General features: G+C 73.5%; 4 protein-coding genes and 1 pseudogene across 10 annotated transcripts; 3 read left to right on the top strand and 2 right to left on the bottom strand.

Moving 5' to 3' along the window:
- Positions 1–415: 415 nt before the first annotated feature.
- On the bottom strand, positions 416–6102 carry ATG9B (autophagy related 9B). Its single transcript, XM_084511183.1, has 14 exons — positions 5842–6102; positions 3959–4079; positions 3811–3872; positions 3670–3716; positions 3433–3597; positions 3212–3353; positions 2359–3107; positions 2118–2271; positions 1863–2042; positions 1533–1778; positions 1184–1395; positions 965–1067; positions 678–768; positions 416–545 (listed from the first exon to the last, which is right to left on the bottom strand). The coding sequence occupies exons 2-14, from the start codon at positions 4056–4058 to the stop codon at positions 427–429; spliced, it is 2370 nt and encodes a 789-aa protein (XP_084367309.1). The 5' UTR covers positions 4059–4079; positions 5842–6102; the 3' UTR covers positions 416–426.
- Positions 6103–6217: 115 nt separating this feature from the next.
- ABCB8 (ATP binding cassette subfamily B member 8) lies at positions 6218–10503 on the top strand. 2 transcript variants are annotated; one of them, XM_084511180.1, is made up of 16 exons: positions 6218–6476; positions 6647–6926; positions 7016–7171; positions 7249–7343; positions 7433–7538; positions 7614–7775; positions 7865–7950; positions 8036–8133; positions 8220–8325; positions 8414–8447; positions 8549–8685; positions 8768–8862; positions 8995–9128; positions 9214–9361; positions 9439–9689; positions 10388–10503. In XM_084511180.1, exons 1-16 carry the CDS (start codon positions 6391–6393, stop codon positions 10466–10468), a joined length of 2055 nt encoding a protein of 684 aa, XP_084367306.1. In that variant the 5' UTR covers positions 6218–6390; the 3' UTR covers positions 10469–10503. The 2 variants fall into 2 exon arrangements, with proteins under 2 accessions (XP_084367306.1, XP_084367305.1); XM_084511179.1 differs by having other exon boundaries at positions 6219–6476; positions 6641–6926.
- Positions 10504–11361: 858 nt separating this feature from the next.
- On the top strand, positions 11362–18349 carry LOC311432703 (acid-sensing ion channel 1C-like). 4 transcript variants are annotated; one of them, XR_014690251.1, is made up of 12 exons: positions 11362–11934; positions 15198–15348; positions 15431–15558; positions 16088–16238; positions 16322–16378; positions 16529–16682; positions 16975–17066; positions 17151–17230; positions 17331–17402; positions 17540–17592; positions 18048–18178; positions 18248–18349. XR_014690251.1 is itself a non-coding variant. In XM_084511177.1 (12 exons), exons 1-11 carry the CDS (start codon positions 11377–11379, stop codon positions 18124–18126), a joined length of 1575 nt encoding a protein of 524 aa, XP_084367303.1. In that variant the 5' UTR covers positions 11362–11376; the 3' UTR covers positions 18127–18160; positions 18218–18349. The 4 variants fall into 4 exon arrangements, 3 of the variants coding, with proteins under 3 accessions (XP_084367303.1, XP_084367302.1, XP_084367304.1); XM_084511177.1 differs by having other exon boundaries at positions 18048–18160; positions 18218–18349; XM_084511176.1 differs by having other exon boundaries at positions 18048–18349.
- LOC311432706 (acid-sensing ion channel 3 pseudogene) lies at positions 13675–14840 on the top strand (annotated as a pseudogene). Its single transcript has one exon. The product of its transcript is annotated as an acid-sensing ion channel 3 pseudogene (transcript).
- A 112-nt stretch (positions 18350–18461) lies between the features above and the next one.
- On the bottom strand, positions 18462–21772 carry CDK5 (cyclin dependent kinase 5). Of its 2 annotated transcripts, XM_084511181.1 has the most exons (12): positions 21686–21772; positions 21513–21601; positions 20325–20392; positions 20191–20251; positions 20058–20114; positions 19876–19971; positions 19688–19762; positions 19502–19598; positions 19342–19411; positions 19142–19202; positions 18994–19074; positions 18462–18896 (listed from the first exon to the last, which is right to left on the bottom strand). In XM_084511181.1, exons 1-12 carry the CDS (start codon positions 21720–21722, stop codon positions 18810–18812), a joined length of 879 nt encoding a protein of 292 aa, XP_084367307.1. In that variant the 5' UTR covers positions 21723–21772; the 3' UTR covers positions 18462–18809. The 2 variants fall into 2 exon arrangements, with proteins under 2 accessions (XP_084367307.1, XP_084367308.1); XM_084511182.1 differs by lacking the exon at positions 18994–19074.
- Between the last annotated feature and the right edge of the window lie 59 nt (positions 21773–21831).

The following is a 21831-nucleotide window of genomic DNA, read 5'->3' as shown; positions in this document are numbered from 1 at the left end:
TCACCCCAGGCTTGGCCACGGCGGTGGGGGGGCCCCGGCACGGGTGGGCAGCGGGGACGGCAGCAGCCCCGGGTGCGCCGTGCCCCCCGTATAAATATAGCACCTGGTGGGGCCGGCTGCCCCCGGCAGCGCCCCGGCCCCACGCCGCAGGCCAGGCACCGGCACGGAGGCGCAGCCACGCGGGGGTCCCCACGGTCGGGCCCCCGGCTGCAGCAGGCGGCGTCGAGTGGCCCCACGGCCCCCAGGGCCCGGCCGCCCCCTCCAGCAGCTCCCCCGGGCCGGGGGGGGGCCGGGCGCTGTCGGTGCACCCAGGAACCTGCGGGGAAAGGGGGCCGTCAGGGGCACCCTGCGGCACGGGCACCCTGTAGGGCCCGGCCCTAAGGGGGGGCTGAGCCTCCCCCCTGCACTCACCGGCGCAGCGGGCAGCTAGCCCGTCGTCTGCTCCTCTTCCTCCTCCTCCTCCTCCTCCTCTTCCTCGGCCCAGCCTCCCAGCGGCATCTCCCGGAGCTCCCGGAGCTGAGCCTGCGAGGCGCGGGCGGCCGAGCCTGGTGCAGGGCAGGGTCAGGGCACGCTGCGCCCCACGGCCCCCAAAGTGTGGGGCCGGGGGAGCCCCCCAGACACCCCCAGCTCGGCCCCACGGGCACTGGGGCCAGCACACGGCACCCTGCAGCACTCACCTGCGGTCACGGAGGGCTGCTTGGGAGCCCCTGCAGCCACCCACAGCCCCACGGCCAGGGGCGCAGGGCCCTGCTGCTGCTGCTGGTGGAGCTGGGGGGGGGACAGGCAGTCACCGCTCGCTGCCCCCCCGGGGGGCACACAGCGCGGGGCTGGGCCGGCGGGGTGGGGGGCTCGTGGCGCAGGGCGGCAGGAGGGGGCTCGCGGTGACACCCAGCCAGGCGCAGGGTGGGGGGGCTGCGGCTCAGGGCTGGGGACAGGGGAGGCACTGGGGGGGCCGGGACCTCACCTCGTGCATGTAGATGGCGTGCAGGCTCATCTCGGCCGAGGCCACCTCGGCGAGCACGGCGGAGCGGCTCAGGCTGAGCAGGCGCGACTCACTCAGCAGCAAGCTGCGGGCAGAGCACAAGTACGGGGCTGGCACGGGGCGAGGGCACCCCCCTGCCCCCCACCCTGCCCCACGCCCACCCCCACAGGGCTCCAAGCCCTGGGGGCGCGGCGGCAGCACCTCTCCTCCGGGAGCAGGCGGTCGCTGTGGCAGCCGGGGCTGTCGGCGGAGGGGACGCGCGCCCGCCCGGGCAGCGGGGACGAGAGGGACGCCAGGACGCTGGCGGCGGCGCTGGCCGTGCTGCAGGGCTGGATGAAGCGCCGGTCCCGGGACACCAGCCCGCTGGCGGAGAGGATGGGGCGAGCCAGCACGCTGGCCAGCAAGCCGTCCGGCTGCGGAGACACCGCGGTCAGAGCCACCCGTGCCGTGCCAAATCCCCGCCGTGCCACCCCTCTGGCTCCCCAGGCACAGGGGGCATGGGTGTCCCCGGTGTGCCACAGTCCCCACGGAGTACCCGCGCCCCACTCACCGCCGTGGCCGAGTCGTCGGAGAGCAGCGAGGTGCCCAGGGGCCCCTCGGCCAGGATGCGCTGGGCGGGCGGCGCGGCGGCCGCGTCCTGCTGCACCTTCTCCTTCAGGTGGCTGAGGAAGAGCTCGCTCTGCGGGGGCGGCTGCCAGCGCGGGTTGGTGATGGCGAAGTGCATCAGCGACAGCTCCGTCTTCCCGTTCTCGGCTTGCTGGTACACCGAGGCCTCCGTCTGCCCCGCCGACAGCCACTGCGGGGGAGCGGGGTGAGCAGGGAGAGCAGGAGGGCAGCGCTCGGCCCAGGCCCCCCGGCCCCCCAGCCCCAGCCCCCTCACCTGGGGGTTGCCGTGATTGCGGATGTCGAGCTGGGCGAAGGAGCAGATGTCGCCCACCCCCACCACCTCCACCGTGAAGTTGCGGAAGAAGTCGATGATGTCCAGGGCGCGGGCGGGCAGGGCGAAGATGAGGATGAGGGGGGTGAGGATGGGGCTCAGCAGCTCCTCCAGGATGAAGACCTGCGGGGGCGGGCAGAGGGGGCGTCAGGGGGCAGGAAGGGCCCCCCCTTGCCGCAGCCGCCGGCCGGCGCTCACCGCCTTGTACTGGAAGAGCTGCGCCATCTCGTTGCGCGTCTCCGACTTGCTGGCGTTGCCCTGCCAGTGGTCGGGCATGTAGTGGATGTGCGCCAGGACGCGCTGCAGCAGCTGCTCCGGGCACCACACCATGTGCTCGTCGGGGATGAAGGACCTGAGGGGCAGGGGTGGGCGTCAGACCCCTGCCAGGCAGCCCTGGTGCTCACGGGTGACATGGCACAGTTTGGCACGGCGCACCCACCTGGCCAGCGTGACCACGAGCCCCAGCAGGGTGATGGCGGTGAGGATGTGCTGCACGGTCAGCACGTCCTCGTCGTAGACGGTCAGGACGATGAGCACGGCCAGGATGGAGCCGGCGAAGAAGCCGACGTTCTTGGCCAGCACGGTGAGCAGCGGGCTGGTGAAGGAGTTCATGTACTTGGTGGCCGGCTTGTAGCCGCGGCTCAGGCGCGCCTGCAGCTCGTGGTTGAGCTCGTTGAAGTGGCGCAGGTAGTGGCGGCCGTAGAGCGACCAGCGCCGCGCGCCCAGGCTGCCCGGCTCCCGCTTGATGACCTCGGTGTAGCTGAAGAAGGCGTAGAGCACCTGCCACACCAGCACGAAGGGGCACAGCAGCAGGTTGGCCAGCCCCAGCAGCACCATGGTGCGCGCCAGGCGCTGCGCCAGCTCCAGCCGCGAGCCCGCCCGCTTGTACTGCGGCTGCAGGTTCCACTTGTTCTGGAAGAGCGAGCCGGGGCCCCAGAAGAGGAGCAGCTCCAGGTTGTACTTGAGGCCCTGCGTCAGGAAGATGACGTGGCCCAGCAGGGGCAGGCGGAAGCGGACGGGCAGCAGCGACTTGTTGACCATGGCCACGGTGTAGTTCTTGAAGCGCAGGATGCGGTGGTAGATGTCCAGCTCCGTCAGCTCCTTCTTGTGCACGCACATCTGCTGCTCGCGCTGCAGCGAGATCAGCCGCGCCTGCACCTCCTGCCAGCTGTAGTTGCACAGCCCGTCCTGCGCCCAGGAGAGGCCGGGTCACCGCGGGCACGCCGGCACCACCGCGGCACGGGCGGCCCCGGGGTGCCCGTCCCGGCGGCTCCCCGTCCGGCCCCGCTCACCGAGGGGATGTTGAGGGCCTTGATGTAGAAGGCGCGGATCTCCCAGTAGCTCAGCAGGCTGCACAGCACCTTCACCAGGCGGTACAGCCAGAACACCGCGGCCATCACCAGCAGGAAGATGACCCAGCCGTTGGCGCGGATCCTGGGCGGGCGGGATGGGCGCACGTGGCTCGGGGGGGGGCTCACCGTGTCGCCGTGCCCCCCGTGCCCCCGCTGCTCACCTCTGGGCGCACTGCGGCGCGGGCAGGATGGCGTCGGGCAGTGTCACCTTGCTGCGCTCCGGGGCTGGCACCTGGCTGTGGTTGAGCGGGCGGTTGGCGAAGAGGACGTCGTACTCCACGCAGCACAGCAGGAAGGTGCTGAAGGTGACGACGAACAGGAACTGCCTGGGGGGGCACGGGGCTCAGATGGATGCGGAGGGGGCACAATGACAGCCCCCACCCCGTGGTGGCACTTACACCAGCTCGAAGAGGTCGGAGAGCATCATGCAGGCGAAGCCGTTCTTCTGGTGGAAGTGGTAGATGTTGGGCGCGTGTTAAGGAATGTGCCCGGGGTGCTGCCCCCCCCCAGCACCTCCCCACCCCCCCGCAGGCGGGCACGAGGCCCAGCAAGGATATCTTGGTGAAGAAATTATCCAGGTTCTTGATGTGGTGCCAGGAGTCTGGCGGGAGAGAAAAACACCGGGGGGGGGGCTCAGCTGGGGCCACATCTCCGGCCGCCCCCCCGTGCCGATGGGGGTGCCCCCACCTTGCAGCCCCTCGGTGACGTGCACCAGCAGCTCCTCCTCGCCGGGGGGGGAATCCTCCTCGTAGTCCTCCAGCCGGTGGTACTCAGCCTGCGCTGCCATCGCTGCCTCCGGCTGTGCCGCCTGCGTGGAGTGGGATGGGGGTGGGATGGGACAGGACGGGACGCGTGCGCTGGCACCGGAGAGCCCCTGGGGCCCCACCCAGCCCAGCCCCGCAGGGGTGCCGTGCCGTGCCGCACTGAGCCGTGCCGCGCCAGGCTGAGCTGTCTGCCCCGGGGCCGGGCGCAGGAAATGCCGGGGAGGCCACGGAGCGCCGCCCGCGTGCCCCGAATTCGGGTGGCCTGAGCTGGCCCCGCACCGCAGCCGCGGGCACGGCCCCGGGCAGGGCCAGGCCGTCGGTCCCGTCCCACCGGCCGGACCACCGCCGGCACCCGGACCTGCTCCCTGCGGTGCCAGCGGGGGCTCAGCTGCACCCAGCATGGGGTGGTCCCGGCCCCGTGGCAGCGAGCACCCCACAGCCCGCAGGGGTGGCCGGGACCAGGGCCCAGCACCGTGCCCGGGGAAGGATGGGACCCCCATGAGCTGGGGCAGGATGGAGCGCCAGGCCCCTTGGGGAAGGATGGGACCCCTGTAACCCCCACAAGTAGGATGGGACCCCCCAAAACCTAAGGCAGGATGGGACCCCCAGACCCCTTGGAGAAGGATGGGGCTCCTAGAACCTGGGGCAGGATGGGAGCCCCCATAACCCTCCCAAATAGGATGGCACCCCCAGACCCTTTAGGGGAGGATGGGACACCCATAAACCCCGAGGCAGGATGGGGTCCCCCCATAACCCTCTGAGATCAGATGGGACCCCAGACCTCTTAGGGACGGATAGGGACCCCAGAGGTCCCCAAGCAGGCTGAGACCCCCAAAACCCCACAGAGAGGATGGGCCCCCTGACCCCTTGGGGTAGGATGGGATGCCCCTAACCTGGGACAGGATGGGGTCCCCCTTAACCCTCCCAGACAGCACAGGACCCCAGATCCCTTCGGGAAGAACACGACCCCATAAACACCCAGGCAGGACGGGACCCCCGACCCTTTGGGGCAGGGTGGGATCCCCGGACTCCCGCAGCAATCCAGACCCCTGTTCCCTTGGGACCCCCCCCACCCCTGGGGGCAGGCCGTGCCGTGCCCCCCCCCAGCCCCGTACCGCCACTCGGCTCCCGCTGCTGCTCCCCCGCCGCCGGTGCCACGCGTGGGGCCGAGCCCGGCCCGGCCGCAGGTGAAGCCGCGCGGCCCCGCCCCGCCCGGGGCTGACTCACGGGGCCGGGGCCGGGGCCGTGATTCAGCACCGGGGGCCCGGGGGGGGGGGGAACAGAGAGGGGGGGTGGGAGGCCGGGACGCGCTGTCCCCGCGCTGCCCCCCGGCATCGGGTGTCCCCGCGCGCCCCCCCGCGCCCCTGCTGTCCAAAAATAGCCGGGGGGACAAAAATAGCCGGGGGCAGCGTAAACACCGAGGGGGGGGGGGCGCTGGGGGTGCACGGCCGGGAGCGGGACCCCCGCTCCCCCGGAGCCACCCCTGTCCACGCGTGGTCCCACGGGACACGCGGGGGCTCCGGGACGCGCCCCTGCGGGATTCGCTGTCCCCGCGGCTCCCCCCCGGTGCCGCCGCCCCCCCCCCGCCCCGCCGCGACCCCCCGGGACACGCGCGCCCTCCTTGGCCACGGCCCCGCCGCGCCACGGCCCCGGGACACGCGTGGGGACCCCCGAGCGGGGTGGGCTCGGGCACCGGGCCCGGGCAGCGGGGCCGAGGCGGGGGCAGCGCCCGGGCCCCGTCCCGGTGTCCCCGTGTCCCCGGGTGCCCGCGTCGCGGTGTCCCCGTGTCCCCGTCCCCGGGCTCACCTGGCGGCCCCGCCGTCCTCCCCGCTGGGCGCTCACACGGCCCCGCGCCCCCCCCGGGACCGGGTCTGCGCCCCCCGGCCGGGCATGGCCGCACCGGCACCGGCACGGGGGGGGCGCCCCGGGGGCTCAGCGGGGCCCGGGAGGGGGTCGGGGTCGGGGTCCGGGCGCGGGGTGCGAAGCGAGTCCCGGTCTCGGTGCCGGTCGCGGGTGGCGGAGGGGGGGTCCCGGCGCGGTGCCACGGGCCGGGGGGCTCCGATTCGGCCCCGCAGCGCTGGGGCCCGGGCCGCGGTGCTGGGGCTCCGCCCGCCGCTGCCGGGGCCGTCCCTCCGGAGCCCGCCCCTTCCGTGCTAAGCCGCGCCGAGCTGAGCCGTGCCGGGCTGTTCCGAGCCGTGCCGGGCCGTTCCGGGCCGGGCCGTGCCGGTACCGAGCCGTGCCGGGCCGTGCTGAGCCGTTCCAAGCCGTTCCGAGCCGTTCCAAGCCGTTCCAAGCCGTTCCGAGCCGTTCCGAGCCGTGCCGGGCCGTTCCGGGCCGTGCCGTGCCGGTGCCACCATGCTGCTGCTGCTGGCGCTCGGGGCGCGCACCGGGGCGCGCTCGGTGCGCGCTGCGCTGCGCCCGTCCGCGGCCCCGGGGCGCAGGTAGCGGGGGGGACAGGGGGGGAACCGGGGTCCTCGGAGTGTCGGGGGGGGGTTGGAGAGGGGAAGGGACGCGGGGGGGGGGAGCTGTGGGGGACACAGCCCCCTCCATCCCCCGCCCCGTGTCCCCTGCCGTGCCCGGGCGGGGCGCTCACGGCGCTCCCCAGTTGCAGGTACGGGGGGGCCCGGCCGGGGCTCAGCGCCCCCCCCCGCCGCCCCGCGCTGCTCGCCCCGCGCTGCCTGCTGCTGGCCACCCCGGCCGGCCTGGCGCTGGGCTGCCTGGGCTCGGCTGTGCGCTGCCAGGAGGCCGCCGTCCCCGCTGTCCCCGTTGTCCCCGCCGTCCCCGGTGTCCCCGCTGACCCCGCGCAGCCCCGTCCGGAGCCCGTGTTCGACTGGCCGGTCTTCTGGGCCTTCCTGCGCCCGCAGCTCCTCGCCCTCTCGGCAGCCGTGGTGGTGAGCGGAATCGGGTGGCAGGGGCCATGGTCCCGTCCCCATCCCCATCCTGGTCCTGATCCCGGTCCCGCTGATGCCCCGTCCCACAGCTGGCCCTGGGCGCAGCCCTGCTCAACGTGCGCATCCCGGTGCTGCTGGGGCAGTTGGTCAACGTGGTGGCCCGCGGCGCTCAGAGCCACCTGGCCGGGTACCTGCGAGCTGCGCGCCCGCCGGCACTGCGCCTGCTCGGCCTCTACTGCCTGCAGGTGGGCACCGTGCTGGGGGGGGGACGCGGGGGCTGCACCCCGAGCCCCGTCCCGAGCCCCCCGCTCGTTTCCCGCAGGGGCTGCTGACCTTCGGGTACATCGCGCTGCTGTCGCGGGTCGGGGAGCAGGTGGCCGCCAGCATGCGCAAGGCTCTTTTCATCTCCCTGCTGCGGTAGGGCACCCCGGGGGGGGGACACACGCACGAGGGGTGTGTGGGGGTCCTGCCGCAGCCCCCCTGCCCACCCCGCTGCTGTCCCGCAGGCAGGACGTGGCGTTCTATGACGCCAACCGGACGGGGCAGCTGGTGAACCGGCTGACGGCCGACGTCCAGGAGTTCAAGTCCTCCTTCAAGCTCATCATCTCCCAGGTGAGGCCGCGGCACCGGACGCCCCCCAGGCCCCCATCCCGGTGCCCGGCCCTGCCCTGACCCCGTTCTCCGCAGGGCCTGCGCAGCAGCACCCAGGCGGCGGGCTGCATCGTCTCGCTCTACCTGCTCTCGCCCAAGCTCACCGGCCTCCTCCTCCTCGTCATGCCCACGCTGGTGGGCGCCGGCGCCCTCGTCGGCTCCTTCCTCCGCAGCCTCTCCCGCCGGGCACAGGAGCAGGTAAACCCCACGCCCCTCACCCGCGACCCCCTGGGGCTGCCCTGTCCCACCGGCTGCCCTCTCCATGCCCCTCGTCCCTCTCGGTGCAGGTGGCCAAGGCCACCGGGGTGGCCGACGAGGTGCTGGGGAACGTCCGCACCGTGCGCGCCTTCGCCATGGAGGACCAGCAGGCGGGGTGAGGACGCGGCGGGGTCCGGCAGTGGTGGCACGGGGCGGGGGGGCTCGGGCTGGCCGCGGTGCCGTCACCCCCCCGCCCACAGGCTGTACTGCGCCGAGGCGGAGCGCTCGAGCCAGCTGAGCCAGCGGCTGGGGCTGGGCATCGCCGCCTTCCAGGGGCTCTCCAACCTGGCGCTCAATGGTGAGTGGCCCCATGGGGGGCAGGACCCACGGGGGGGGGTCGGGAGCCACAGTGGGGCAGGACCCACAAGCGCCCTGTCCCCGCAGGCATCGTGCTGGGGACCATCTTCGTGGGCGGCACGCTGATGGCGGGGAATGAGCTGTCACCCGGGGACCTCATGTCCTTCCTGGTGGCCTCGCAGACGGTGCAAAGGTGAGGGCAGGGCCCCTGCGCCCCCCCCAGCCTCACTGCCACCGCCTTGGGGCTTTCCATGAGCTCAGCCTCTCTCCCGTGCCGGCAGGTCCATGGCAAACATCTCCATCCTCTTCGGGCAGGTAGGGGGGGTCCCACAGGGTCCCTGCGCTGTCACCCATCTGTGGGGGGTAGCAGGGGGATGGGGGCACTCCGGCTGTGTCCGTGTTGTCCCCCCCCCCAGGTCGTGCGTGGTCTGAGCGCGGGTGCCCGCGTCCTGGAGTTCATGACACTGGAGCCCAAGGTGCCGCTGCGGGGGGGCGCCTCCATCCCCAGCCACTCTCTGCTCGGCCACGTCGCCTTCAACCACGTCTCCTTCAGGTGAGCCCCCGGCCCCGGCCCCCTCCCCACCAAGCCCCCGGATGCCTGCAGCCCCCTCAAGCCCCCGCACCTCTGCCCGCAGCTACCCCACGCGCCCCGGGCACCCCGTCCTGCAGGACTTCAGCCTCAGCCTGCCCCCTGGCAAGACCGTGGCCATCGTGGGACCCTCCGGAGGAGGTACCGGCACGGCCCCTTCCCGACACCCCCGGGGTGCAGGACCCCGATCGTCTGGAGGTGGGGGCGAGTGGCTGCCCAGTGCGCCCCAATGGGGCTGGGGACTGATGCCACCCCCCCGGTGTCCCCACGCAGGGAAGTCGACGGTGGCGGCGCTGCTGGAGCGCTTCTACGAGCCCACGCAGGGCAGCATCACGCTGGACGGCCACGACATCGCCACGCTGGACCCCTCCTGGCTGCGGGGCCAGGTCATCGGCTTCATCAGCCAGGTGGGGGGCGTGGGGGGACCGGGCACGTTGTGGGGGGGGTAGGTTGGTGCCGGTGCTGGCGCTCAGGACCCAGCCGTGCCCACAGGACCCGGTGCTGTTCGGCACCACCATCATGGAGAACATCCGCTTCGGCAAGCCGGGCGCCTCCGACGAGGAGGTGTACGCGGCCGCGCGCCTCGCCAACGCCGACGGCTTCATCCGCAGCTTCCCCGAGGGCTACGGCACCGTCGTGGGTGAGCGGCGGGGCAGGGTGGGCGGCGGGGTGGGCGGCGGGGAGCGGGGGCACCCAGCACGTCCCCGCGCTCCGCAGGCGAGCGCGGCACGGCGCTGTCGGGGGGGCAGCGGCAGCGCATCGCCATCGCGCGGGCGCTGCTGAAGGACCCGGCCGTGCTGGTGCTGGACGAGGCCACGAGCGCGCTGGACGCCGAGGCGGAGCGCCTGGTGCAGGCGGCGCTGGAGCGGGCGGCGCGGGGCCGCACGGTGCTGGTCATCGCACACCGGCTCAGCACCGTGCGCGGCGCGCACCTCATCGTCGTGCTGCACGGCGGGCGCGTGGCCGAGGTGGGCGGGGCAGGGGGCGGGGCGAGGGGCGGGGCCACCCGTGGGAGGGGTTTCAGGCGGGGTCATCTGGGGACAGGGGGAGCGGAGGGGTCATTGCGGGGGCAAGGGGCGGGGTGGGGAGGGGTCTCTGGGCAGGGGGCGGGGCTTGGAGGGGGTCATTCAGGGAGGGGCAAGGGGCGGGGCTTGGGACAAAGCAGGGCGGGGCTTGGTGGGGATAAGGGGGTGGGGGAAGGGGGCGTGGCTTGGGTCAAGTTGAGGGCGGGGCTTGGGTGGGGTTTCTCTGGATGGGGGCGGGGCTTGGGGGGTCATTTGGGGGTGGACAAGGGGCGGGGCTTGGAGGGGGTCCCCTAGGGATGGGGCAGGGGGCGGGGCTTGGTCCAAATGGGGCGGGGCTTGGCAGGGCACCCTGAGGGTGTGGGGCAAGGGGGCGGGACTTGGCTCAAATTGAGGGCGGGGCTTGGTGGGGGTCCTCCAGGGAGGGGCAAGGGGCGGGGCGGGGGTGGGGCTTATCCGGGCAGGGGGCGGGGCCTTGAGGGGTCTTCTTGGGGAGGGGCGGGGCTTGTTGGAGCGATGGGCGGGGCATGGAGAGGTTACCCGGGGGTCGTGGGCTGGGGGCGGGGCTTGTCATGAAGTGGGCGTGGCTTTTGCACAGTGGGCGGGGCCTGCCCGAGCCCCGCCCACTGACGGCAGCCCCGCAGGCCGGCACGCACGAGGAGCTGTGGCGGCGGGGGGGGCTGTACGCGGAGCTGACCCGGCGGCAGGCGGCGGAGCGGCGCTGAGCGGGGCGGGGGGGGGCAATAAAAGGCTGCGGACACCGGCTGTGACGTCTGCGGGGGGGGCCGGGGCGGGGCGGGCAGCGCCGGCAGTTCCGGGAGGGGCGGGGCACCGGGGGAGGGGGGCGGGGCCGGGCTCCGTGCCGCTCCCAAGCCCCGCCCCTCCGGCGGGGGGCACCGGGGGGGCACCGGGGTCCCGGGGGGGTCAGGGCCCGGCCCGGTTCGGTTCCCTTCGTCCTGTCCCGTCCCGGTGGGGGCACCCCCGGGTGCCCCCCGGCCGCTGTCCCCCCGCGGGGCTCCTCCGGGCGCCCCGGGACCCCCCCCAGCCCCCGGGCCGGTCCCGGCTCTGCAGCACGGTGTCGGCTCCCACCGCCCGGGGTCCCCAGGCCACCCCCCGGCGCTTGCAGCCGCCACGGGGGGGTCCCCGCCCGCCCCCCAGGCAGCGGCGGAGCCGGGGACCGGGGCGCAGCGCGGGGGGGTCCCGGGGAGGGAGGGAGGGGTCAGCCGGGGGTCGCCCCGCCGCGTCCCTTCCGAGCCCCCCCGGCTCAGCCGCTGTCTCCCCGCGGCCCCCCCGGGCAGCTGCCGTCCCGCGGCACGGCTGCGGGAAGCTCACGGCCCCGGGTAGCGCAGCCGCAGCCTCGGCGCCGTGCACGGGGGCGGCCCCGGGGGGGGGAGAGCGGCGGGGCCCGGGGCGGCGGCAGCGGAGCGCGGAGCCCCGGGGGAGGCGCCCGGCGCGGGGGGCGCAGCGGGGCCGGGGCTGGGGCTGGGGGCGGCGCCGCACCGGGAGCGGCCCCCGGAGAGCGGCGCCTCCCGCGGCGGAGCCGAACGGAGCCGAGCGGAGCGGCCGGGGCCGGGACCGGGGCCGGGACCGGGGCCGGGGCGGCGATGGGGAGGGGGCGGGCGGCGGCAGCAGCATGAGGGGCGGCGGGGAGGGCGGCGGGGGGGGCCCCGAGCCCCTCTCCAGCCTGCGGGCGTTCGCCAGCAGCTCGTCGCTGCACGGCATCAGCCACATCTTCGCCTACGGCGCCGTGTCGCTGCGCCGCGTGCTCTGGAGCGTGTTCTTCCTGGGCTCGCTGGGGCTGCTGCTGCTGGTGTGCGCCGAGCGCGTCGCCTACTTCCTCACCTACCCGCACGTCACCAAGCTGGACGAGGTGGCCGCGCACAACCTCACCTTCCCGGCCATCACCATCTGCAACCTCAACGAGTTCCGCTTCTCCAAGATCACCCGCAACGACATGTACCACGTCGGCGAGCTGCTGGCGCTGCTCAACGACCGCTACGAGATCAGCAACCCGCAGCTGGCCGAGCCCGACGTGCTGGCCGCGCTGCGCGACAAGGCCAACTTCAAGAACTTCAAGGCCAAGCCCTTCAGCATGGCCGAGTTCTACAACCGCACGGGCCACGACCTGGCCGACATGCTGCTGCAGTGCTCCTTCCGCGGCGCCAACTGCACCGCCCGCAACTTCACCGTGGTGAGTGCCGGGGGGCCCGGCCGCAGGACGGGGGAGCGCTGGGGCATGGGGCGGTCACCGTCCTGGGGGTTACAGGTGGCCGGGGGTGTCCCCACGGGGGTGGGCAGCAGCGTGCAGGGGCTGGTGGGCACCTGGGTGAGCCCCTTCCTTGGCACCGCCTGCCCAGGCACCGCGGTGGGCTGGGTGCTGGCTGGCGGTGCCCCCATCTGGTGCCCACCCTGGGGGTGCCAGGCAGCTGGGCACAGTGCCCGTGCTGCAGCCGAGCAGCCTCCCTCCCCGTGCCATCAGCACCCACCGCTGCCGTGCCCCGCGGAGTGCTGCAGGCCCTGCACGGGATGAGGGGGCTCAGCCCCAGGCACCTGCAGTGAGTGCAGCGCGGTGCCGGGGAGCTGAACCCCCCGGGGGGGCAACGGCAGCGAGGATGGGCAGCGGGACCCCCACCCGGCACACTCAGCCCCAGCACTGCAGGGTCCCGTTTGTGGCAGGGGTGAGACCCACACGGGCAGTGCCTGGCCGGGGGGGTGCAGAGCTGTGGGGCCATGGGGCAGGCACCCTGGTCGCTCCGTGGGGAGGGGGCACGTTGGTCAGGACCCTGACTTCTGCTCCCCGGTCCCCACCGCAGCCGGCACGAGCTTGGTGTGCGGTCACGCCAGCCACCGCCGCCAGCCCGACGCTGGGGAGCAGGAAATGAATTCGCCTTTGCAGCTCCGCGCCAAGGACTTCCCCGGGCAGCCCTGGGCTGCGGCACCCCCTCCCCGGGCTCTAATCCCCCGGGCCGGGTGCTGTGGCAGGGGGGCCGGCAGGCTGGGGGCAGGGCACGGGGACGAGTTGGGGGTCTTGGGGCCAGCGCCCGTTCCCCCCGTGCCGCTTGCTGCTCCCGGGGCTGCTGCTCCACCGGGCACGTGTCGTCCCGGCGCTGGCAGCAGGAGCGTGCGCGGCAGTGCCCTAGAGGCTGCCCGGAGCCCGGCCGTGCCCCCCCCCCCCCAGCCCCGCTGCTGGCTGCACCGGCTGCAACTTTGCCTGCTAAAAATACAGCGCTAATGCGCGGGCTGAGCGCGGATTAGGGTCCTGCTGCCCCCCACCGCCACCCCGCGCTCCGGACACCGGCTCCCACTGCAGCGCAGGCACTGAGGTGGCCGTGCGCAGGCACCCGGGTGTGTGATGGGGGTCCCAAGCCAGGGCTATGAGTGGTGGGGGGCTCACACCGCATCTGTGCCCCCCCGAGGCAGTGGGGCTGGGGGCTGGGACGTGTGGCCCCCGCTGCGGGGTGGAGGTGGGAGATGCTGGGGCCGAGCGCTGCGCGCGCAGGGGCCACGTCCCCGTCCCCGTCCTGTCCCCCCCCATCCCTCACGTCCTGGTGCTGGGCTGCCGGTTTCCATGGCAGCCCCCCCCCCATGGGCAGCGTTGCCATGGCGATGGCTCCCCTCTTTGGGAGCTCGGTACTGCAGCAGCCGCCCCCCCCCGCGGTGGGGTCAGGATGGGGCCGCCGGGGGGGTCCCACACCACGTGCGGCCGTGGGATGGGGCTGGGGGCTCGAGGCTGCAGCAGGCCCAAGCAGCCCACTGCCCCCCTTCCCCTGTGCCTGGTGCAGCCCCTCAGGGGGGCTCCGTGGGGAGGGGAAGGACTTGGTGCGGGGGGTGCAGGGGGTCAGGGCTGGGCGCAGGGGGTGGGCAGGGTGTGGGGGCAGCTCTGCCTCTGGGGCAGGTTTGGGCAGGGGGCTTTGGTGTCGGGGGGGGGGATTCTCACAGATCCATGGGGTCTCGGCTCCGGCTCGCCCTGTGGGTGCTGGCATCCTGCTCCCTGGGGTCCCCGGTGCTGGGCAGGCGGGTGGGTCCCAGCAGGGGGACGGGCTGAGCCCCCCAGGGGGACGGGCTGCGTCCCCACCACCCGCATCCCCGCTGCTGCCCTGCCTCGCGCCCGCTCACGTGTCCCCCGCGTCCCCGCGCTGGCGCTGAAACCCAATCCCCCTGCAGAGCCGCGCTGCGGGACGGGGCCACCATGGCCACGCAGCCGGGCACCGGGGCGCACGGGGCCGCCAGCCTGGCCGCCTTCGCCCGCTCCTGCACCCTGCACGGGCTGGGGCACGTCTTCGTGCCGGGGGCCCCCGCCCCGCGCCGCCTGCTCTGGGCCGGCGCCTTCCTGGCCTCGCTGGGCGCCTTCCTGCTGCAGGCCGGGGAGCGGGTCCGGCACTACGCCGCCTACCCGCACGTCACGGTGCTGGACGAGGCGGAGAGCCGCGTGCTCGCCTTCCCCGCCGTCACCCTCTGCAACTACAACCGCATCCGGCGCTCCCAGCTCACCCCCAACGACCTGTTCTGGCTGGGCAAGGAGCTGCTGGCGGTGGAGCGGGAGGACTTCTCCCGCTACCTGCGGGCGCTGGGGCAGCCCGCGGACTTCACCGGCTTCTTCCCCAGCAAGAGCTACGACCTGGCCGCCTTCTACCAGCGCGCCGGGCACCCCATCCGCGACATGCTGCTGAGCTGCCGCTTCCGCGGCCAGAACTGCGGCCCCGAGAACTTCACCGCCGTGAGTGCCACCGTGGCCGCTGCCAGCACCGTGGCCGTGGCCGGCTCTGCCGCGGGCAGCTCGGCCCTGGGCAGGACTCACAGGAGCCCCCATCCCTTTCCCCATCCCCATCCCGGGCCAGCTCTGCCCCCAGGGTGGCTCTGTCCAGGGCAGGGCTTGGGCAGGACCCAGGGCAGGGCAGGCTGAGGAACGGTGGGATGTGCAGGCTGGGGGGTGATGGGGTGCACAGGCTGTGGGTTGTGGGGTGCACAGGCTGTGGGGCAATGGGATGTGCAGGCTGTGGGGTAGCAGGGTGCACAGGCTGTGGGGTGATGGTGTACACAGGCTGTGGGGCAGTGTCTCTGGGGCATGGCTCCTGCCCCCCCCTTTCCATCCCCAGCCCCAGGTGCTTGGTGAAGCCCCCCCGGCGCTGGCAGGGGCAGCTCCTCTCGCCCACCCCCAGGGACGTAGGGCAGCGCGGGGGCTGCAGCACCGGGGCGCATCCAGGGGAGCCCAGCGGTGCCAAGCCACCTCCCGGCCCCTCAGCACGGGATCAGCCGCTGTGGGGCCGGGCGGGCTCCAAAACTGCTGTAGGATCGTGCTGGTGCCAGCAGGGAAGGGGGCAGCGTGCCAGCCCTGCCCTGTGCTGCGGGGTCCTGCAGGGTCCCAGCCCCCAGCCCCACTCGGGGCCCTGTGGGGCCCAGCTCCCGTCCCCCTGCCCCAGGGCAGGCGCTGAGGCTGCCGCCCCCGCCCCACAGATCTTCACCCGCCTGGGCAAGTGCTACACCTTCAACTCGGGGCAGCCGGGCACCGAGCTGCTGACCACGCTGCAGGGCGGCGCGGGCAACGGCCTGGAGCTGATGCTCAACATCCAGCAGGAGGAATACCTGCCCGTCTGGGGGGACACCGGTGAGGACCCCGCGTGCTGGGGGGGCGTGGGGGGTGGCGGGGAAGGAGGTCAGACCCTGCATCGCCCCGCGCTGCCTTGCAGACGAGACGTCCTACGAGGCGGGGGTGAAGGTGCAGATCCACAGCCAGCAGGAGCCCCCCTTCATCGACCAGCTGGGCTTCGGGGTGGCGCCCGGCTTCCAGACCTTCGTGTCCTGCCAGCAGCAGCGGGTATCCGGCACCCACCCCAACACCGGGGGGCACCGGGACCCCCTCCCCGGCACAGGCAGCCCCCGGCTGGGGCCGTGCCTGGGCAGGGCCGTTCAGTCCCTGCCGCAGGCTCAGGCTGTGCCCCCCCCCACACCATTCCCCCCCCGGCTCCTGCCGAGCAGCCTGCGGGCAGGGGCGGCAGCCAGCTGGCACAGCCAGACGCCTAAATTTAGGTGCCTGGAGTGGGCGTCTCCATGTGTGCTGGTGCTGCTGGTGTGGGCAGCGCTGCCCCTGCCCCTCTCTGCTGTCCCCCCCACTGCCCCCACTCTTGCACCACCAAGCCCACGGTGCTGGTGACCCCCTGGCTACACCAGGCCCTGTCCCCGTGGGGTCCGGAGCCCCCATCCCGCAGTGCCCGCCATGGGGCTCCCCTCTCGGCCCCCCCAAGGCTCTGTGTTGCCCACCCGTGGGATGGGGCCACCGAGGTGGGACGGGGCCGTGGGACGGGGCCGCCGGCGCTGCTGAGTTTTCCTTAGCACGGGCCCGGCAGCTGGTGTACCTGCCCCCGCCCTGGGGGGACTGCAAGGCCACCCCCATCGAGTCCGACTTCTTCACCAACTACAGCATCACCGCCTGCCGCCTCGACTGCGAGACGCGCTACCTGGCCGAGAACTGCAACTGCCGCATGGTGCACATGCCGGGTGAGTGGGGAGGGGGTTTGGAGGGGCAGGGACCCCTCTCGGGACCCTCCCCTGCACCCCACGACCGCTGCGTCCCCCCACAGGCAACGCCAACGTCTGCACACCGGAGCAGTACAAGGAGTGCGCTGACCCCGCTCTGGGTAGGTGCAGCCCCCCGGTCACAGCCCCGCCGACCCCAAACCCAACCTGGATTTGTGGGTCTGGGGTCCCGCTGGCAGCACTCATGGGACGCGAGCAGGGCAGGGGGCTGCGTGCCTGCACCCCCTGTCCCAGCCCGTGCCCCCCCCCAGACTTCCTGGTGAAGAAGGACAGCGAGTACTGCGCCTGCCGCACGCCCTGCGACATGGTGCGCTACGGCAAGGAGCTCTCCATGGTGAAGATCCCCAGCAAGGCCTCAGCGCGCTACCTGGCCAAGAAGTTCAACAAGACCGAGCAGTACATCGCGTGAGTGCTGCACGGCCCCGCTGCTGCCCACGGGGCACGGCACGGCATGGCACAGCATGGCACAGCATGGCACGGCACGGCACAGCATGGCACGGCACAGCATGGCACGGCACGGCACAGCACGGCCTCCTGGCTTCACACCCACCCCAGCACAGAGCAAACCGCCTGGCACCGCATGGCACAGTGGGGCTGTGCTGCCCCCAGTGTGCACGCAGACCCCCCCATCCCACCCCGGCACGGCGCAGACCCCAGCTCGTCGCCGTGCCGGGGGGCTCACCCGCCTGCCCCCCAGGGACAACGTGCTGGTGCTGGACATCTTCTTCGAGGCCCTGAACTACGAGATGATAGAGCAGAAGAAGGCGTACGAGGTGGCGGGGCTGCTGGGTGAGTGCCCGGCCGGGGCTGGGGCTGGGGCCGGGGTGGGGGCCGGGGTGGGGGCCACGCACCAACGCTGCCCCCGCGCCCCAGGTGACATCGGGGGACAGATGGGGCTCTTCATCGGCGCCAGCCTGCTGACCATCCTGGAGATCTTCGACTACCTGTACGAGGTGAGGCTGCCCCCACCACGGGGCCGCTCGCCTGCCCCCTCCCTCACCCCCAGCGCCCTCAGGGCCGCGGGTGGGGGGCACTGACCTGTCCCCCCCGCAGGTGTTTCGGGACAAGCTCCTCGGCTTCTACAAGGACAAGAAGCGGATGCGGCGGAGCAGCAGCAGCACCCTGGTAACCCCCCTCCAGCGCCCCGCCAGCCCCCTGCCCCGCTCTCCCCCCCCCTCCCCCCCATCCCCGGCACCTCATCCCACCCCATCTGCGGCCCCCGCGCCTCACGGTCTCCTCTCTGTCCGCCCGCCCTGCCCCAGGAGCATCCAGCCGTGCCGGGCAGCCCCGCCGCCGCGCTCCCGCCCGGGCCCAGGTAGACACCGGGGACGCAGGGACACCGGGGGGGGCGCGGGGCGAGGACGGCGGCAGGGCCCCCCCCTCCTGTCCCCCTCCATCCCAGGCTTCTCTCTCGGCACCATCCGCGGGGCGGCTGCGCTCCCATCCTCATGCATCACCCCCCCAGCACCATGCCACCACCCCCAGGCACCGCGGGGACAGCGCCAGGGCCGTGCCCTGCGTGGGGTCGGGGTGGTGCTCCCGCAAAACGGGGGGGCTGTGGGGGGGGGCCCTGCCCCATGCAGTGCGTGTGGGGTGCGGGGTGCGCGTGTGGCTGCCGTGGGCCGCGTGGACGCAACGACACCGCGCACAGCTCGGACACCTCCCCGGTCCTCTGGGACCCCCGTGGGGCAGCTGAGGGGGGTGGAAGCGGCCCCCCCCAGAGCCCCCCAACCCCCCCCCCCCCAACTGCTGCCCCCCTCGTGCCCGCAGAGTGCCTGCCGCCCCCTGCGCAGCCACGCGGACGGTGTCGCCTTCGCCCCGAACGTGCTACCTCGTCACCCGGCTCTAGGCGCCCTGGAGGAGTTCGCCTGCTGAGGGGCCCGGCCCCGCACCCCCGGCCGGCCGGGGGGGGGGGGTTTTGGGGGCTGGTGGGGGAGCAGACCCCCCCCCCGGCCCCATACGGCGCCCAGGCGGCAGGGGGCTGCGGGGCTCCCCGTGTCCCTGCATGTGCTGCTTGTCCCCCGTCCCCGCTGTACATGCGCCCCCCCGCGCCATTAAAGTCCTGCCCCAGGCGCCGGTGGTGTGGCTGCGCCTCGGGGGGGTCCCACCCGCCGCCCCCCCCCCCCCAAAACAGCCTCAGGTTGTCCCTGCGGCCCCCCCGCTGCACCAGGAAGGAGGCGGCTCGGGGAGGGGGAAGCTCTTTATGTCTGTACCCACCGCGCGCAGCCCCCCGCCCGCAGCGCGCTGGGGAACGAGGTGCCCCCCCCGGGGCCAGCACCGGGGGTCCCGTCCGCTGCCAGGGCTGGGGAGAGGTCGTGGGGGGGGGCTGGGGGGGGGCGCGGGGGTCCGGCCCCCCAGGTCCTGCCGCTCTGCCAGCACCGCGGGGGGGGACGCCGGTGCCCCAGCCCTGCGGGGCAGGCCCGGGGGGGGCAGCGCTGGATAAAAACCTAATAAATAGCGGGGAGGGGGGGGGCTGCGGGGCGCTTGTCCCCTGCTCCCCCCCCCGCGGCTCGGAGCGGGACGGGGCCAGGCCTAGGGTGGGCAGAAGTCCGTGAAGTAGGGGTGCTGCAGGGCCTCCTCCGCCGATATCCGCTGCACCGGGTTGCACTTCAGCAGGTTCTGCGGGTGGCAGGGGGGGGCACGGTGAGGCTGGGGGGGTCCCGGAGCAGCCCCCCCGTCCCCGCAAAGGCCTCGGTGCCCCCCACGCAGCGCTCACCTGCAGCAGGTCCCGGCCGGTGGCGTTGAGCTTGGGCACCACGTTGACGAGGGAGGTGGTGGCGGGGTACATGGGGTAGGGCTGGGGACAGCCGTGAGAGCCGGGCCCCGCGCCCGCCGCCCCCCCCCCGGCCCCCCCAGCGCCTCACCTTGTAGTCGGGCAGCTTGGCCATGGCCGGCCACTGCTCCTCCGTGGGGGTGCCCAGCAGCGTGGGGGCGGCCGCAGTCAAGGGCCACGGCTCCGGGGTGCTGGGCAGACCCCAGCCCGGGGACCCGCACCCCCCCCCCGGCCCCGTCCCAGCCCTCCTCCCGCACCCCCCCCGTGTCCCCCCGCCCCCCAGAAGGATATCGGAAAATCCTCTTCAGCTGGTCGTCCACGTCGTTCCCCGGGAAGAGCGGCCGCCCCGCGTTGGCCAGCTCTAGGCAGGGAGCGGGGATGAGCCCCAGAAGCCCCCCCTGGGGGGTCCCGGCCCCCAAAACCTCCCCCCCCCGGTGCCGCCCGCCCCCACCTGCGAAGATGCAGCCGGCCGACCACATGTCGATGGAGGTGGAGTAGAGCTTGGCGCCGAACAGCACGTCGGGGGGCCGGTACCACAGCGTGACGACCTGCGTGGGGGCGGCGGGGGGGTGCTCGCAGTGGGGCAGAGGGGGCCGGGCCCCCCCCCACACAGACAGCACGAGCACGGCACACTCACCTCGGCCGAGTAGCAGCGCACCGGGATGCCGAAGGCTCGCGCCAGGCCGAAGTCTGCCAGCTTCAGCTCCCCGTTCTGCGGCCAGAGCTCCAGGGTCAGACCCAAACGACCCCAAAGAGACCCCGGGAGGACCCCAGAGGGACCCCAAACGGACCCCAGGGGGACAGATGCCCCCCCCCCGGGCTCACCCTGTTGATGAGCAGGTTCTGGGGCTTGAGGTCCCTGTGCAGCACGTTGCGGCTGTGGCAGAACGCGAGGCCCTTCAGCAGCTGGTACATGAAGGACTGCGGGGCACAGCGCGGCCGTGAGCACGAGGTGCCCACCCTGCACCCCCACAGCCGGGCGCCCCCCGGCTCCCCGGGACCCCCACCTTGACGATCTCGGGGTCCAGGTCCCCGTTGCAGCTGTCAAAGTACTTCTTCAGGTCCTGCCGGGGGGAGCAGCGGCGGCGTCAGGGCAGGGCGGGGGCCGGGGGCCGTGTGCCGCACGCGCCGGGCGCTCACCTGGTCGCAGAACTCGAAGACCAGCGTCAGCTTCTTGTCGCTGTGCAGGACGTCGTGCAGCCTGCGGGGACGGCCGCACCTCGCACCGGGTCCCGGGAGGGGGCACACGCCCCGCGGGGCCGCGCTGCGCTCACCTGACGATGTTCTTGTGCTTCAGCTCCTTCAGCAGGCAGATCTCCCGCAGCGCCGAGCTGGGCACACCCTGCGGCACCAAGACTGGGTCGGTACGGCACGGCACGGCTCGGTATGGCATGGGACCACTCGGTATGGCCCAGTACATCTTGGTACTTCATGGCATGGCACAGGACCACTCAGTATGGCCCAGCACAGCACAGAACCGCTCAATATGGCTCGGTATGGCACAGGACCACTCAGTATGGCACGGCACAGCATGGCACGGCACGGCTCGGTATGGCACGGGACCACTTGGTATGGCCCAGTACAGCACAGAACCACTCAATATGGCTTGGAATGGCATGGGACCATGCAGTATGGCCCAGCACAGCACGGCACAGCATGGCACGGCACAGCATGGCATGGTATGGCCCAGCATGGCATGGCCCAGCATGGCATGGCACAGGACCACTCAGTATGGCCCAGCACGGCACAGGACCGCTCAGTACGGCTTGGTATGGCACGGCATGGCTCAGTATGGCCCGGCATGGCTTGGTATGGCATGGGACCATTCAGTATGGCCCGACACAGCACAGGACCACACAATATGGCTCGGTATGGCACGGGACCATGCAGTATGGCCCGGCACGGCACAGCGTGGCATGGCACAGGACCACTCGGTATGGCCCGGCACGGCGTGGGACCACTCAACACGGCTCGGTATGGCACGGGACCACTCGGTACGGCACAGCACGGCCTGGCACAGCTCAGCACAGCACAGGACTGCCTGGTACGGCTCGGCTCAGCCCGGTACGGCTCGGATCAGCCTGGCAGGCTCAGCACGGCTCAGATCCATATGGCCCAGCCCAGTACAGCCCCGTATGGCCCAGAACCATTCGGTACGGCTCAGATCAGCATGGCTCAGTACAGCCTGGCTCGGATCAGCCCGGTACAGCTCGGTACAGCACGGGACTGCTCGGTATGGCTCGGGTCAGTATGGCACAGCCCAGTACGGCTCGGTATGGCCCAGGACCGTTTGGTACAGCTCAGATCAGCCCAGCCCGGTCCGGCCCGGCTCGGCTCAGCCCGGTACAGCTCGGTACGGCCCGGTACAGCCCGGTACAGCTCGGTACAGCCCGGGGCTGCTCGGCACGGCCCCGCTCGGTCCCGTCCCGGCCCCCTCCCCTCCCCTCCCCTCCCCCCCTCACCTCATCGTCGTCGTCCAGCCGCACCCGCTTCAGCGCCACGATCTCGTGCGTCTCCCGGTTCTTGGCCTTGAACACGGTCCCGTAGGTGCCTGCGGGCAGCCCGGTCACCGCCGCGCCGCCACCCGCCCCGGACCCAGCCCCGATCCCTGCCCCGCTCCCCGCCCCCCCCGCACCTTCCCCGATTTTCTCCAGTTTCTCGTATTTCTGCATCGCTCCGCTCGGGCCCGCACCGCCCGGCCCCCGCCGCGCCTCCCGGCAGCCCCCGCGCCCGCCCCGCCCCGCCCCGCCTCCGCCAGGCCCCGCCCTCCCCGGTACCGCC

This window comes from Aythya ferina, assembly GCF_964211825.1.
Source record: "Aythya ferina genome assembly, chromosome: 2".
NCBI lineage: Eukaryota > Metazoa > Chordata > Aves > Anseriformes > Anatidae > Aythya > Aythya ferina.
This window is presented reverse-complemented; position numbering and strand designations above follow the sequence as displayed.